The sequence below is a fragment of the Cetorhinus maximus genome, chromosome 6, assembly GCF_964194155.1.
Source record: "Cetorhinus maximus chromosome 6, sCetMax3.hap1.1, whole genome shotgun sequence".
Classification (NCBI taxonomy): Eukaryota; Metazoa; Chordata; class Chondrichthyes; order Lamniformes; family Cetorhinidae; genus Cetorhinus; species Cetorhinus maximus.
Window position 1 is genome coordinate 22542328 of NC_135884.1, and position 13089 is coordinate 22555416.

Sequence of the window (13089 nt, forward strand, 5' to 3'; positions counted from 1 at the left end):
CTTATCTTGAATCTATGTCCCCTGGTTCTAGAATTCTCCACCAAGGGAAACAATTTTATCCTGTCCACTCTATCTATTCCCCTCATAATTTTGTACACCTCAATCAAGTCATCTCTCAGACTTCTTTGTTCTAAGGAAAATAACCCCAACCTATCCAATCTCTCCTTGTAGCTACACTTTTCTAACCCTGGCAACATTCTTGTAAACCTCCTCTGCACTCTCTCCAGAGCTATTATGTCCTTCCTGTGATGTGGTGACCAGAACTGCACACAGTACTCCAGTTGTGGCCTCACCAGTGTTTTATACAATTCCAACATTCTATCCTTACTTTTATATTCTATACCTCTGCCAATGAAGGAGAGCATTCCATATGCCTTCTTTACAACCTTGTCTACTTGAACTGCTGCCTTCAGGGACCTGTGTACTTGTATGCCAAGATCTCTCACTTCATCTACCCCTCTTAGTATATTCCCATTTATTTTGTAATCCCTGTAACTGTTTGACCTGCCTAAATGTATGGCCTCACACTTCTCTATGTTAAAATCCATCTGCCACTTTACCGCCCACTCCACCAACCCATCTATATCATTTTGGAGATTATGGCTACCCTTTACACTATCCACTACTCGGCCAATCTTTGTGTCATCTGCAAATTTCCCAATCGTGCTCCCAATGTTCACGTCCAAATTGTTAATATGTAACACAAACAGCAAGGGTCCCAACACCGAGCCCTGTGGGACACCACTTGAGACAACTTTCCATTCGCAAGGGCATCCATCGCCCATTACCCTTTGTTTCCTGTTACAAAGCCAACCTTTTATCCAGTTTGCCATATTACCCTGAATCCCATGGGCTTTTACTTTCCTGACCAATCTTCCATGTGGGACCTTGTCAAATGCCTTGCTAAAATCCATGTACACAACATCCACTGCACTACCTTCATCAACTCTTCTTGTCACTTCCTCAAAGAATTCAATCAAATTTGTGAGGCAAGAACTTCCTTTAACAAATCCATGCTGACCATCCTTTCATGCCTTTCAAAGTCCATGCCTTTCCACATGACAGTTAATCTTATCTCTCAGGATTGATTCTACTAATTTGCTCACCACCGATGTAAGACTAACTGGCCTATAATTGTTTGGCATTTCCTTTGATCCCTTTTTAAACAATGGAACTATGTTTGCATTTCCCCAGTCCTCCGGTACCTCCCCTGTATCTAGTGAAGATTGAAAAATCATCCTCAGAACATCTGCTATCTCCTCCCTGAATTCCTTCAGCAGCCTCAGAAACAATCCAAGACTGTAGCGCCTTCAAAATAGCATTTATCATCATTGTTCTGAATTTGCTTTGGATAAAAGTGTCAGCTAAATTACTATAATAATATTTAACAATTTAATGTTCAAATGCAGCCATCGCATTAAAATGGTGGGTGAATTAAACGTTTCTGTATTCTCTCTGAAAAAATACATAAAGTTGATTTTTATGGGTGTGTTGTCTGTGACTGATGTGTCTACATGTGTATGACCCATGATAAGAATAAAGTTCCCCACCCCTGATCTAGAATGACAAGGACAGCAGATGCATGGGAACATGACCATCTGGAAATTCCCCTCTAAACCACTCACCATCTTGACTTTGAAATATAGACCATAGAACCCTAGAAAAGATACAGCACAGAAAGAGGCCATTCATCTTTGGGTTTTCTTTGATTTTACCTGCCAATATTTTTTCGTACCCTCTCTTTGCTTTCCTAATTTCCTTTTCTATTTCACCGCTGTATTTACTATACTCTTCTAGGCTTTCTACAGTGTTAAGCTTTTTGTGACTGTCGTAAGCTTTCTTTTTCTGCTTTACTTAACCCTGTATGTTTCTGAATAACCACCATTATTAAAACAATAATTTACAGGCAATTGAGCTTGTTAACAGCCACATTGACCCAAATAATATGTTGCCAACACTATAAATGGTTGGTGTGGGCAGGCAGGTGAGATTCAGAAGGCCGTTTTTAAAAATAACTCCCACCCCCCCTGTCAAAAACGCACCTGGTGAAGCTGGGGGCTGGTGTAAAATCCAGCCCTGTGTGTACATGGGTGTTAGGCTCCAATCTCTCCAAAGTTACTCTTCATTCCTGAAGTCTGCATGTTTATTAATTATTACTACTTATTAATCGATGAGTTTCATGTCCTAATTTATTAACTTCATTTAATATGATTTGCTGATTAAACGCATTTTTTGTTAATAATTTTATCTCATTAATTTAATTACCTATTTCCTTACCTCAGTTTTTTTTTAGATTTTATCCAATTCTCTGGCATAATAACATGAGGAATATTCAAACAGCCAAAAGATGATTTAAATCTTTCCTGACAAGCAATTGTTATTAATTACTTACGTGGTGTTGTTCTCTCTGCAGGACACTCCACTTAGACCAAAATCGCATTCTATGTTTAAAGCTGCAACTAACAAAGAAAAATGATGTTGAATAAAGATCTTATTATAAACAAATGTGCTCAAATGACAGCCACAAGTATAATGCAAACACCTCTTAGTGGTACAATACAATGAATACAAGCTGCAACTTACTCATTACAGATACTTCGAGCAAAATTTCATAGAGGAAATCTGTTATGTAGGTGTAATTATAGGGCAATGATGCACAGGAAGGTAGGTTTTTATCACCACAAGAAAATGCCAAGTTATAGCCCGTTTGCTGAATGGCTGAAGCTAATGATAAACTTGAACCCTCGATTCTCTTTTTGTCATTGGTTTATGGGGGTGATTTTAATCTTATGCTCCCAGTGGAAATTAGCAATTGAATTGCTCAGGTCACCTAACTGCCTTGAGCTGCCAGGGTCTGCCCTTCCGTCCTTTCACCTACTCAACTCAGCCGGCAGGGAGGATACCTGCCCTAAACCAGCGGGGTCCCCTTTTTATCATTTCCACGTCAGGCTCCAACAGGCCTCAGTGGGATCCGACAGCAAGTTTTTACTTAGAGGTCTAAGTGGGAAGCAGAAATGATTTCTCATCAGGCCAACCCAGCAAGAAAGTGGCTCAGGGTTATAAAAGGCCCCCCCCAAAAATAATTTTTGCATTTTTCTTTCTATTTCCTTGTGGGCTGGGAAAAGCATTTCTGTCCCTCCTGGTCGCACCTTGAAAGTTTATACCTCCCCTGCCACAATCGTCTTCCACCAATCGTGTGGGACACATCCAGCAGCCAATTCTGGCACTTCAAACCTCCTGTCAGTGTGTAGCTTCCGGGCGCACGATTTTCCACCACTTCCTGTCCGGAGTGGGTGAGAAGTCGGCTGGGGGGAACTTAATTAAGGCCCCAGAGTTAATATATCCTGGGCCTCATTTTGAGAACATCATCTAGAATGAACACATAATTTCAGCAGACAGGTTGATGCAGCACTGAGGGAATGCTGAATGATTGGAGGTGCTGCCCTCGCTGTGTGCAAGTTGGCTGCACATTGCCGACATTACTATTCCTACTTCTCCTGGTCAACCTTTACACCTCAGCAAACACTAAAAGTCAGGTTTACCAGTCATTCATCTTAATGTTGTTTCTTGGCTCTTATTGTAATACCCATAAAAAAAATAGTGGCAGCATTTTAAAAAACACTAATGCACTGGTTGTTAATTGCTTCAGGAGGTCCTGGCAAACAGGACAAGGTGTTATGTAAACACAACAGCAACAACTACAGCAGCAACAAAATCAACAACTTACATTTATATAGCACCTTGAATGTAGTAAAATGTCCCAAAGCACTTCATTGGAGTATAATCAAAAATTGATTCCAAGCCATAGAAGGAGACATGGACCTGAGCAAAAACTTGGTTTAAAGGCACAGGCTAGATGGGCTGAAAGGCCTCATTCTGTACTATTCTATCGTTCTATGAAGAGAGTTTTTTAAATGAGGAATAAGAGGTAGAGAGGATTAGGGAGGTAATTCCAGGGCTTAGGGCCTAGGCAGCTGAAGGCACTGCCACCAAGAAGGAAGTCAGTGAGGTACAAAAGACCAGAAATGGAGAAGTGCGGATATCTAGGAGGGCTGTAGAAGGGAGGAGTTTACAGGGATTGGGTGGAGCAAGGCTATGGGGGGAGGGGGCTTGAACACAAGAGTCAGAATTTTAAATTTGAGGGACTGAGAGCTAACATGGCCAGCAAGCACAGATGGGTGAACTGGACATTGTAAGTTAGGATGCTGGCAACAAAAACACACATGTAGAGAACGCTGTTGACGTAAAAAATATCCCCGAGGTCCTTTATAGGTGAGTGAGAAGATAAAGGGATGTTGAACCAAAGGAAAATATAGAGAGGAGTGGTGACCAAAATCTTGATCAAAGAGATATCTGCCAATGATGGGCCAAAGTGAGGTGACCACAAAAGAGGCGAGAGGAAGAATAATGGTCAATTCAGGGGATTGGTTATAGCATTGCAGGAGGTAATAGAGAGGTTATATCTGGACACTTAGAAAAACTCAAGGACCTGAATTTTGCGCTCGTCAGGCATGCGCGATTGGCAGCTAGGAGTGGACTGGAAACAGCTCTCCGACCACAATTTCACGCTGGCTGGCCAATTAACGGCCTGAGAAAGGGTCAGCACTGTGGGTGGGGGCGGGAAGAGGGTGGGCACTGATGTCACCGCGGGTGTTGGTGAGCGCTTCCACTGAGCTCCCTGAAGGCAGACAGCTGCCTCAGGGAGCTACAGAATTCCAAATAATAAAAGGAAGCACAAAAACGCTGCAAAAAATGTCCATGGAGCACAATCAAGAACGTGAAAGCAGAACTCATTAAAAAAACAGTCCTCAGATGTTTCTTTTTATTAAAAATCTTAACGGAGATTTCATCCTGCCCGTGGATGAGGTTTCATCAAGAATGTAAACTCCGCTTGGCCGATTGTCTGCCAACCATAAGGTTGGACAGGCCACGAGAAATCGCTTACAATTGGGCCGTAAATGAGCTTAATCGCCCGCTTAATTGTCGGTGGGCGCTCTTCCAAGTTTTGCGCGGTCCCACCAAGCGAAATATTGCGCGAGTGTGCGATGACGTTGGGACACTCGGCCAACATCAACACACACGATCTCACGCCCGCTTGGGTCGGGCGCACGTCCGCCCATGGGACATAAAATTCTGGTCACGGTAATCAGGAAGAGTCAGCATGGTTCTGTGAAAGGGAAATCATGTTTAACCAATTTATCAGAGTTCTTTGAAGGAGTAACATGTGCTGTGGATAAAGGGGAGTCTGTAGATGTGCTGCACTTGGATTTCCAGATGACATTTGATAAGGTGCCACATCAAAGGTTATTGCGGAAAGTAAAAGCTCATGGTTTAGGAGCTAACATATTAGCCTGGATAGAAGGTTGGCTGCCTGGCAGAAAACAGAGAGTATGCATAAATGGGTCTTTGTCTGACTGGCAGGATGTGACAAGTGGAGTCCTGCAAGGGTCTGTACTGGGGCCTCAACTTTCTACAATTTACATCAATGACTTAGATGGGGGGAGCGAAGGCATGGTTGCTAAATTGGCAGATGGCACAAAGATAGGTAGGAAAGTACATTGGGAAGAAGACATATGGAGTCTGCAGATGGATATAGATAGGTTGAGTGAGTGGGCAAAAACCTGGCAGATGGAGTATGATGTGGAAAAATTTGAAGTTGTTTAATTTGGCAGGAAGAATAAAAAAGCAGAGTATCACCTAAACGAGAATGACTGCAGAATTCCGTGGTGCAGGGGGATCTAGGTGTTCTGGTGCATGAGTCACAAAAGGTTAGTCTGCAGGTAGAGCACATAATCAAGAAGGCTAATCCTTTACGACAGAGGAATTGAACATAAAAGTAAGGATGTTATGCTACAGTTATACAGGGCATTGTTAAGACCACATCTTGAATACTATGTGCAGTTTTGGTCTCCTTATTTAAGGAAGGATGTAAATGTGTTGGAGGCGGTTCAGAGGAGGTTTACTAGATTCATATCAGGGATGAGCAGGTTGTCTCATGACGACAGGCTGGGCTTGTTTCCGCTGGAGTTTAGAAAAGTGACGGGTGACTTGATCGATGTGTATAAGATCCTGAACGGCCTTGACAAGGTGGACGTGGAAAGGATGTTCGCTGTTGTGGGTGAGTCCAGGACTTGGGGGCACTGTTTTAAAATTAAGGGGTGTCCTTTTAGGACAGAGATAAGGAGAAATGTTTTCTCTTAGAGGGTTGTGAGACTTTGGAACTCTGCCTCAGGAGGCAGCAGAGTTGGGGGTCATTGAATATTTTTAAGGCAAAGGTAGATAGATTCTTGTTAGGCAAGGGAATCAAAGGTTATCGGGGGTAGATGGGAATGTGAAATTTGAAACACAAGTAGATCAGCCATGGGGCAGATTTGTCCCAGATTTGCGATTAATGCAGTAGCGGACGGGAAAAAGGACATTTTACCCGTCGGCCGCAATGGTGGCTTTTCACGTCGTATCATTCGCTTCCCACCTCATTTATGTATTTATGCAGCCACAAGAGACATGCTGCATTGCTGATGGGTGGCCTCTGAATCGCCCACCACTCCATTACCATACCGTTTCCTCACTCCGGGTGCCATATCTAAACTGCAGCCACACACACAGTTCTCAATGTTTGCAGCCCAGGACTGCCCCAGTGAAGACATGGCCCTGAAAGCCAAGAAAAGATCAGTGACCCCTCACTGAAGTGTTCTTTGGAGGCCTGCCGTGATGTCCTCCGCTCCTGCTCTGGCCGCAGGAGGTCCAGCTATCTCATCACTTCGGCCTAGGGGGTGGTGGCAGTGGTGATCAGTGCCAATGCTGCACAGAAGAGGTTGGCCATCTAGTGCAGAAAGAGGATGAACAATCTCATCTGTGCTGCCAAGATAAGGCAGCCATCTCATCACTCTAAACTTACACACTCACAAGGCGATCATACATTCATTGGCATCTCACTCACTGCCAGCTTAAGGGAGATCACCACTCAGTCTCTCACGCACACCCTCACTTCTCCATCTGGCCTCCATCTCCTCTGGAGACTGCTTCCTCAGCCTGCACCATCTTGAGGCCACTTGCACCCACACACACCCTGGGATACCCTCCTTTCGCAGTACAACCCTCACCCTGAAGCCTCTTCTCTTGTCTGAGGCCACTTCTCCCCCTTCCCCAAACAAGCCCTAGCCCTGTAGCTGTTGAAAAGCCTTATAGCTGGTCTGGTAGGTAGAGACTTGCCCATGAGCCCCTGTAAAAGTGATGTGGTGCTGCCTGCGAAGCCTGGCGCTGATGACTGTGAGTGCCGCCTGAAGCAAGGTAGGAAAACAATCCTCATAGGCCCAAGCAAAGTACAGCTTGCCAGGTGCACGTCACTTATGTACAGTTGTGAAACACGTCGGCGTAACCCCAGATGATCCAGCTTGGGGGGGATGATTCTGGCGGGCAGGTATTATAATTATATGCAGATGTATTAAAATGATGTTCCCGACGTCCGGTGGCAAGAAGCACAGCCCGCCATTGACGGGTGGAGTGGACGATCACAAACTGGTTTCATGACATCGTGAAACCGATTTTTGGCCTTCCCGCCATATCGTCCGCTCACGCCTGCCATGCTGCCCGATGCCAATGGGGACAGAAAATTCCAGCCATGGTCTTATTGAATGGTGGAGGGAGCGAATGGCCTACTTCTGCTCCTATTTCGTATGTTCGTAACAGATAGTAAGGACCAAAGCATGAATACAATTAAACACAAGGATGAGAATTTTAAATTTGAAGCATTGGAGGATCTGGAGCCAATATATCTAAAGTGAGGACAGCGGAGCTGGATGAGTTGTACTTGGATTGGGATAAGATATAGGTAGCAGGGTTTCAGCTGAACAAAAACACATAGGTCTGGAAATTTGAGATTGAGCGTGCCCAATACGGACTGGTAGGCAGCACAGGAAATCATCCCTGTGCCTGAATGAATAGGTCCAAGGCACATGTAATGTTGGACCATGGGCCTCATTATCATCAAGCTGGTGAGCTGAGGACACCCAATCAGCAACTCCCGGCAGCTCGCTTGAGAAGAGGAATTAAAGATCAGGCTGCTGCAATTCCAGAGATGGCCCTCAGGTACGTTCTGAAGTGGGGGCCAGAAAAGAGGGAGATCAGGAAATGGGACGTGATGGGTCAAAATTATCAGGGAGACTGGACATGGTGGTGATCAGAGAGGCTGATGGTTGAGATCAGGGGTTGTTGTGGAGATCTGGGGGTATCAAGGTCATGATCAAGGGCAGGGGCTGCGATGGGCAGCAGCAGCCCACTTTGTTCAATTGTGGGGTTACGTGGAGCATTCTTGTCCTCCTGACTCCAAGTTCAGGTAAGTATATAGTAAACATGTAACTTGCTGGCTGCAGCCTGTAATGGTCCCTTTAAGACTGCAAGTCAACATGGTTTTCCTGAATACAGTTAGACCAGTGTAATTTCTAGGCCACAGAGGGCATAGGTTGAGAAGAAAGCAAGGAGGACACTGGAGTAACAGAGTTTGGAGGTGGCCCTTCATGAGGGTTTCAGTGTTGGATGGACTGGGATAGAATTGCAGACAGGCAACTTATGAGAAGTGAAAGTAAACAAATGCTGCAATAAAGATAGGAAACAGGTGCATAAGCTGTGGTTAACCTGATTTAGCATCAGGCAGTGGTGGCGAGAGAGATGCAGTAAGTTCGGAGCATACAATGGGGGCTGAAGTCAATGGAAACTTTTAGAAACATTTTATGATATTACTGTAAATAGTGAATATAGGGAGTACCAGATTTCATTGATGTCATTCTTATGGTCTGAATCCTTCAGCCCGTCTGTGAAGCATTATTTGAAAAAAAAAGAATAATCTTTGAGAGGTTAAGTTGGGAAACACATTGTTTTCATGCTCCGATGGTCTGTGCAATGGAGGGAAAGGATCTGACTCTCTGCATAAGTTTCCTATCAACAGGATTTGCCAAATGGAGATGTTTCCCAGCACAGAGGTGAAAAATACACCCATTGTAGCAGTCACCTGAGTGGTCAGCTCATGAACTGCATTGGTAGAGCTAGGGAACTTGTGGGTTGCCTGGGTGGGCAATGCTGTCATGTTATGGGGAAGATTTGCATGAAAGGAGGGGGGGAGAATGAAATAACATTAACAAAACAAAAAAACATGTAACAAGTAATTCTGCTCATGACACTGCCAGGTGTCACTTGAGCTTCCTCTTTTTATATATAACAGCATATCTGATTCATTAATCACACAGCACCTACAACCTGCATAACTTTCCAGGCGGATTGGAAACACAATACTCTGCATTGTGATTCAATGGTTCTTTTTGGAATAAATAGCTATGGGGATTTTGGTGGGCAGGTTTGAACATATTCTTCTTTCTCTTCTGGGAATTGGATTTGAAATGAGCCCAAGACATGACAAACCTTTCTCTTCCTGTTAGCTGTAGGAACATAAGAATGTACCGGACTGCAAAAAATGTTCGTAGGCCACCTGACCAGCTGTGATCCCGATTCCGAACAGCACAGGGTTGGCCAAGGTACCATTTAAAATTGATGCAGGAGTCATGAGTATAACTGATGTGTTGGTAGATCTGTGTGGAGATGTTGGCATAGGGGTAATATCACTAGATTAGCAATCCTAGAGGCCCAGATTAATGGTGGGTTCAAATCCCACCATGGCAGCTGGTGGAATTTAAATTCAATGAATAAATCTGGGGTTGAAAGCTAGTCTCAGTAATGGTGACTATGAAACTATCATTGATTGTGGTAAAAACTAATGGCTGCAATCCTTGTCTGGCCTGCATGTGACTCCAGACCCACAGTAATATGGTTGACTCTCAACTGCCCTCTGAAATGAGGCCTAGCAAAACCACACAGTTCAAGGGTGATTAGGAATAAATGCCAGTGATGCCCACATTCCATGAAAAGAGGAAATAAAAGAACTGATGCGGAAGATGCATAAGTGGTTGAATTAAGACACATTGTTGGGTTACTTCTACCTTGCCTGTAGGTAGCCCACTCTTTTGCTCTAAAGGTTACCATTGAAAATCCCAGTGAGTTTCACACAATTACAAGTTCAGGGTATTGGATTAAATAAGTCAGCAATCAGATGTTAAATTCTGAAGCTCTTTTGAATACAAGTTTAGTTTTGAGATTTCATGATTTCCCCAGTGAATTGCTAGTCATTCATTTTGGAAATGTTTACCAGCCACAAAGCTGATTCAAATACCAAAGGCAACTTGTGGTAAGTACTTACACGGTTTTTACTACCATTTTTGAAACAAAGATTATGTGTGCATGTGACTCTGCATACAAGTAACCAAAATTAGAATGCAAAGTGTTTCTGATCGCATCAGGAAAGTTGAAGTGCAAGCTTTTAGTTGTGCATATTACAAAGGAAACCAAAATCTTTACTGGCATTTACAAAGTCTGTGGCTGTATGATAAGCAGTTGATCTTAGCAAGTAGAGAAAAACAAAAGGAATTTGGGCCTCAATTTTCCTTTTGGATGTTATATCACCATCTTGGGAGGGAGGGAAATTGGGCGTCAGGATCTGGGAGCTTGGAGGTAGAGGGTGAGTGCATCTTATGGCTAACAGAGATTGAGAGTCTGGGTCAGTGATCTTGGGAATGGAGGATCAAGGGATCTTAGGACAGGATGGTGAAGGAGATCCGGGATCACAGCCAGAGGGCCAAGGGGAAGAGAATCCTGGGGCCAGAGAAGGCTGGAAGCAGTGAAAGATAGGGTGGTTTAAGCTGGACCAGGAGAAGAAGCACTCATGTTCCTTCCAGCTCCACCTTTTTTTTCATTGCAGGAATACTATAGTGTGACATTCCACGAGCGTAATATGGTACTGGTTCCCTTCGGCAAAACCAATCTTTCAGCAGCTAGGGACCTCAGGAGGCGCCCTTATTTGCATATACAAGGGGACTCACACTGGTTTGGAAAACCAGTTTTTATGCAATATGGCGCACTTCCAGTCAGATAGGCTGGTATGCTTCCTGCCTGCCACTCTGGGGACTGAGCAGGCCATGTAGTGCCTGAGAAATGGGGGCTACATAGCCAAATTTCTAGCCCCAGGAGTGTAGCTTGATGCAATATATAAATTTTACTAAATTTACTAATGTTTAAAAGTGCCAGGCTACCAAATTGAAATTTGAGTTTAAAGAGAATGGAACATTACTGAATGCTTGATCTGATTGGGGCAATAGCGTAGCGGTATTGTTGCTGGACTAGTAATCCAGAGACCTCAAGGTAATGCTCTGGGGATTGGGGTTTGAATCCTGCCATGTCAGATGGTGAAATTTGAATTCAATAAAAATCTGGAATTAAAAGATGAATAACCCATCTGGTTCACTAATGTTCTTTAGGGAAGGAAATCTGCTGTCCTTACCTGTTCTGGCCTACATGTGACAGCAGACCCAGAGCAATGTGGTTGATTCTTAAATGCACTCTGAACAAGAGCAATTAGGGATAGGCAATAAGTGATGGCCAGTGACACTGACATCCCATGAACAAATAAAAAAAATTAAGACATATTCTAATTTATATAACTAACACTTAACTGAAGTAAGAGCAAGTAAAATGGCCAATTCTATCCATATTCTGGGCTAAGAAAAGTGGGAACATTCCTGTAGCTTTACTTCTAACCAAGTGTGGATAATGCAAATCAGTTTGATGTAACATATGCAGACTGGTACTTGAAAAGGTCGTTTTGTGTTTGAGTGTGATGAGGCTAAAGCTTTCAACCCTTCCCCTTTAGTGCAGAATTTATGTGGTCAAAGCTAAATGATTTCTGTACAAACTGCAAGCATATCAAAAAAGCAGGCATTTGCAAAGCAGAAGAGATTTTGACCAGCAGTGAACCAATAATGCCAACTACCTTGCACAACATTTGGAATCCAATACTCCAGAAAATGAAAAGCAACATTATTTGCAAAATATTTATACCTTCTTGACAACAAACCAATGCAGAATTTACAGATGAATTCAGTAACTGAAGTAGCGTCAAGTTACGACCTGGTATCATCCAATTTGATTCTCAGTTGCAACATTTATTTAGAAAATTACAGTAAAATTGGTTTCATTTTCTTGTAAACTTTATTGAACTCGCTCCAGAGCAATTGCTGACTGGTTTGTATGAACTCTTAACATAGATCCAGTACACTTTGCAAAAGAAATGCTATGACTTTTACAACAGATTTACTCCCAAAATATTAACACATTTTTTTCTCATCACATATGCTGATCAATTTGCTGTATACTTTCTGGTTTTATTTAAGATTCCACCATTTGTATTCATTTTCCTATCCATAAATGCTCCAACTAATCCCTTAAGGGTTAACATGTAAAAATATATCAAACTTATTTCCAAACTTACCAGCGGGCAGAATTGTTGTGCAAACCACCAGCAAACATGCAAAGCCAAACTTCTCCATCACGATTCAAGATGTTTTCTCTTCCAAGATTTACTGTATCTAATTCCTAAATGACCGATCAAATCACTCTCCTTTTTCTGTGTAAAACATGTGCTTCAGATCACAAATTAAATGTGTCTCTGCACTCTATACAAAAGAGTAGAAAGAGGAAGTAACTGTGAGCAGTGTGCACTGCTCTGAGTAGCTTGGCAGTGTTACAATTTGAAGTCTTACTACAAAATTATGTTGAAAACCCAGTGCAGTGCCCTCCAATGTTTAATGATGATAATAGCAATCATAAAACAGCTTTTGTTCCCTCTGCTGGAATGGGAGTAGAGATTCTTTTACCCCAGGGTCTGAACTGACACTAGGACTAGAGCGGGAATAATTGGTAAAGCTTTAATTGAAGCACTATTAAATGAATAGTTCTGGGGAACTCTTACAAAATTTGTGATTGTGATAACAGCAGTTTACCAAGTCATTATCAAAGCAAGTAGCAGGGCTCAAAACAGAAGAACCTAGTGATGAATTGTACTCTAAGGCCCCTTACAAGAGTCCCAGGGAGTCCTCTGAGTGTTAAGTGTCATCGTACACTTGTTATTCTTCTCTGAAGTTGCTAGGGTCACCTTACCAGCATTGTTCAAAGCCAAAGCTATTGGATTAGCAGTGCAGAGCGATTATG

At 43.0% G+C, this 13089-nt stretch overlaps 1 protein-coding gene across 1 annotated transcript in view; it reads right to left on the bottom strand.

The window, feature by feature from the left end:
* Window positions 1-12573, bottom strand: part of LOC144681633 (uncharacterized) — a 34376-nt gene extending 21803 nt beyond the window's left edge. The window contains exons 1-2 of the mRNA XM_078543407.1: window positions 12371-12573; window positions 2393-2459 (exon numbers count right to left, since the gene is read on the bottom strand). Of these exons, the coding sequence (XP_078399533.1) occupies window positions 2393-2459; window positions 12371-12428 (125 nt within the window). The 5' untranslated portion in view covers window positions 12429-12573. The remainder of the gene's footprint in view (window positions 1-2392; window positions 2460-12370) is intronic.
* Between the last annotated feature and the right edge of the window lie 516 nt (window positions 12574-13089).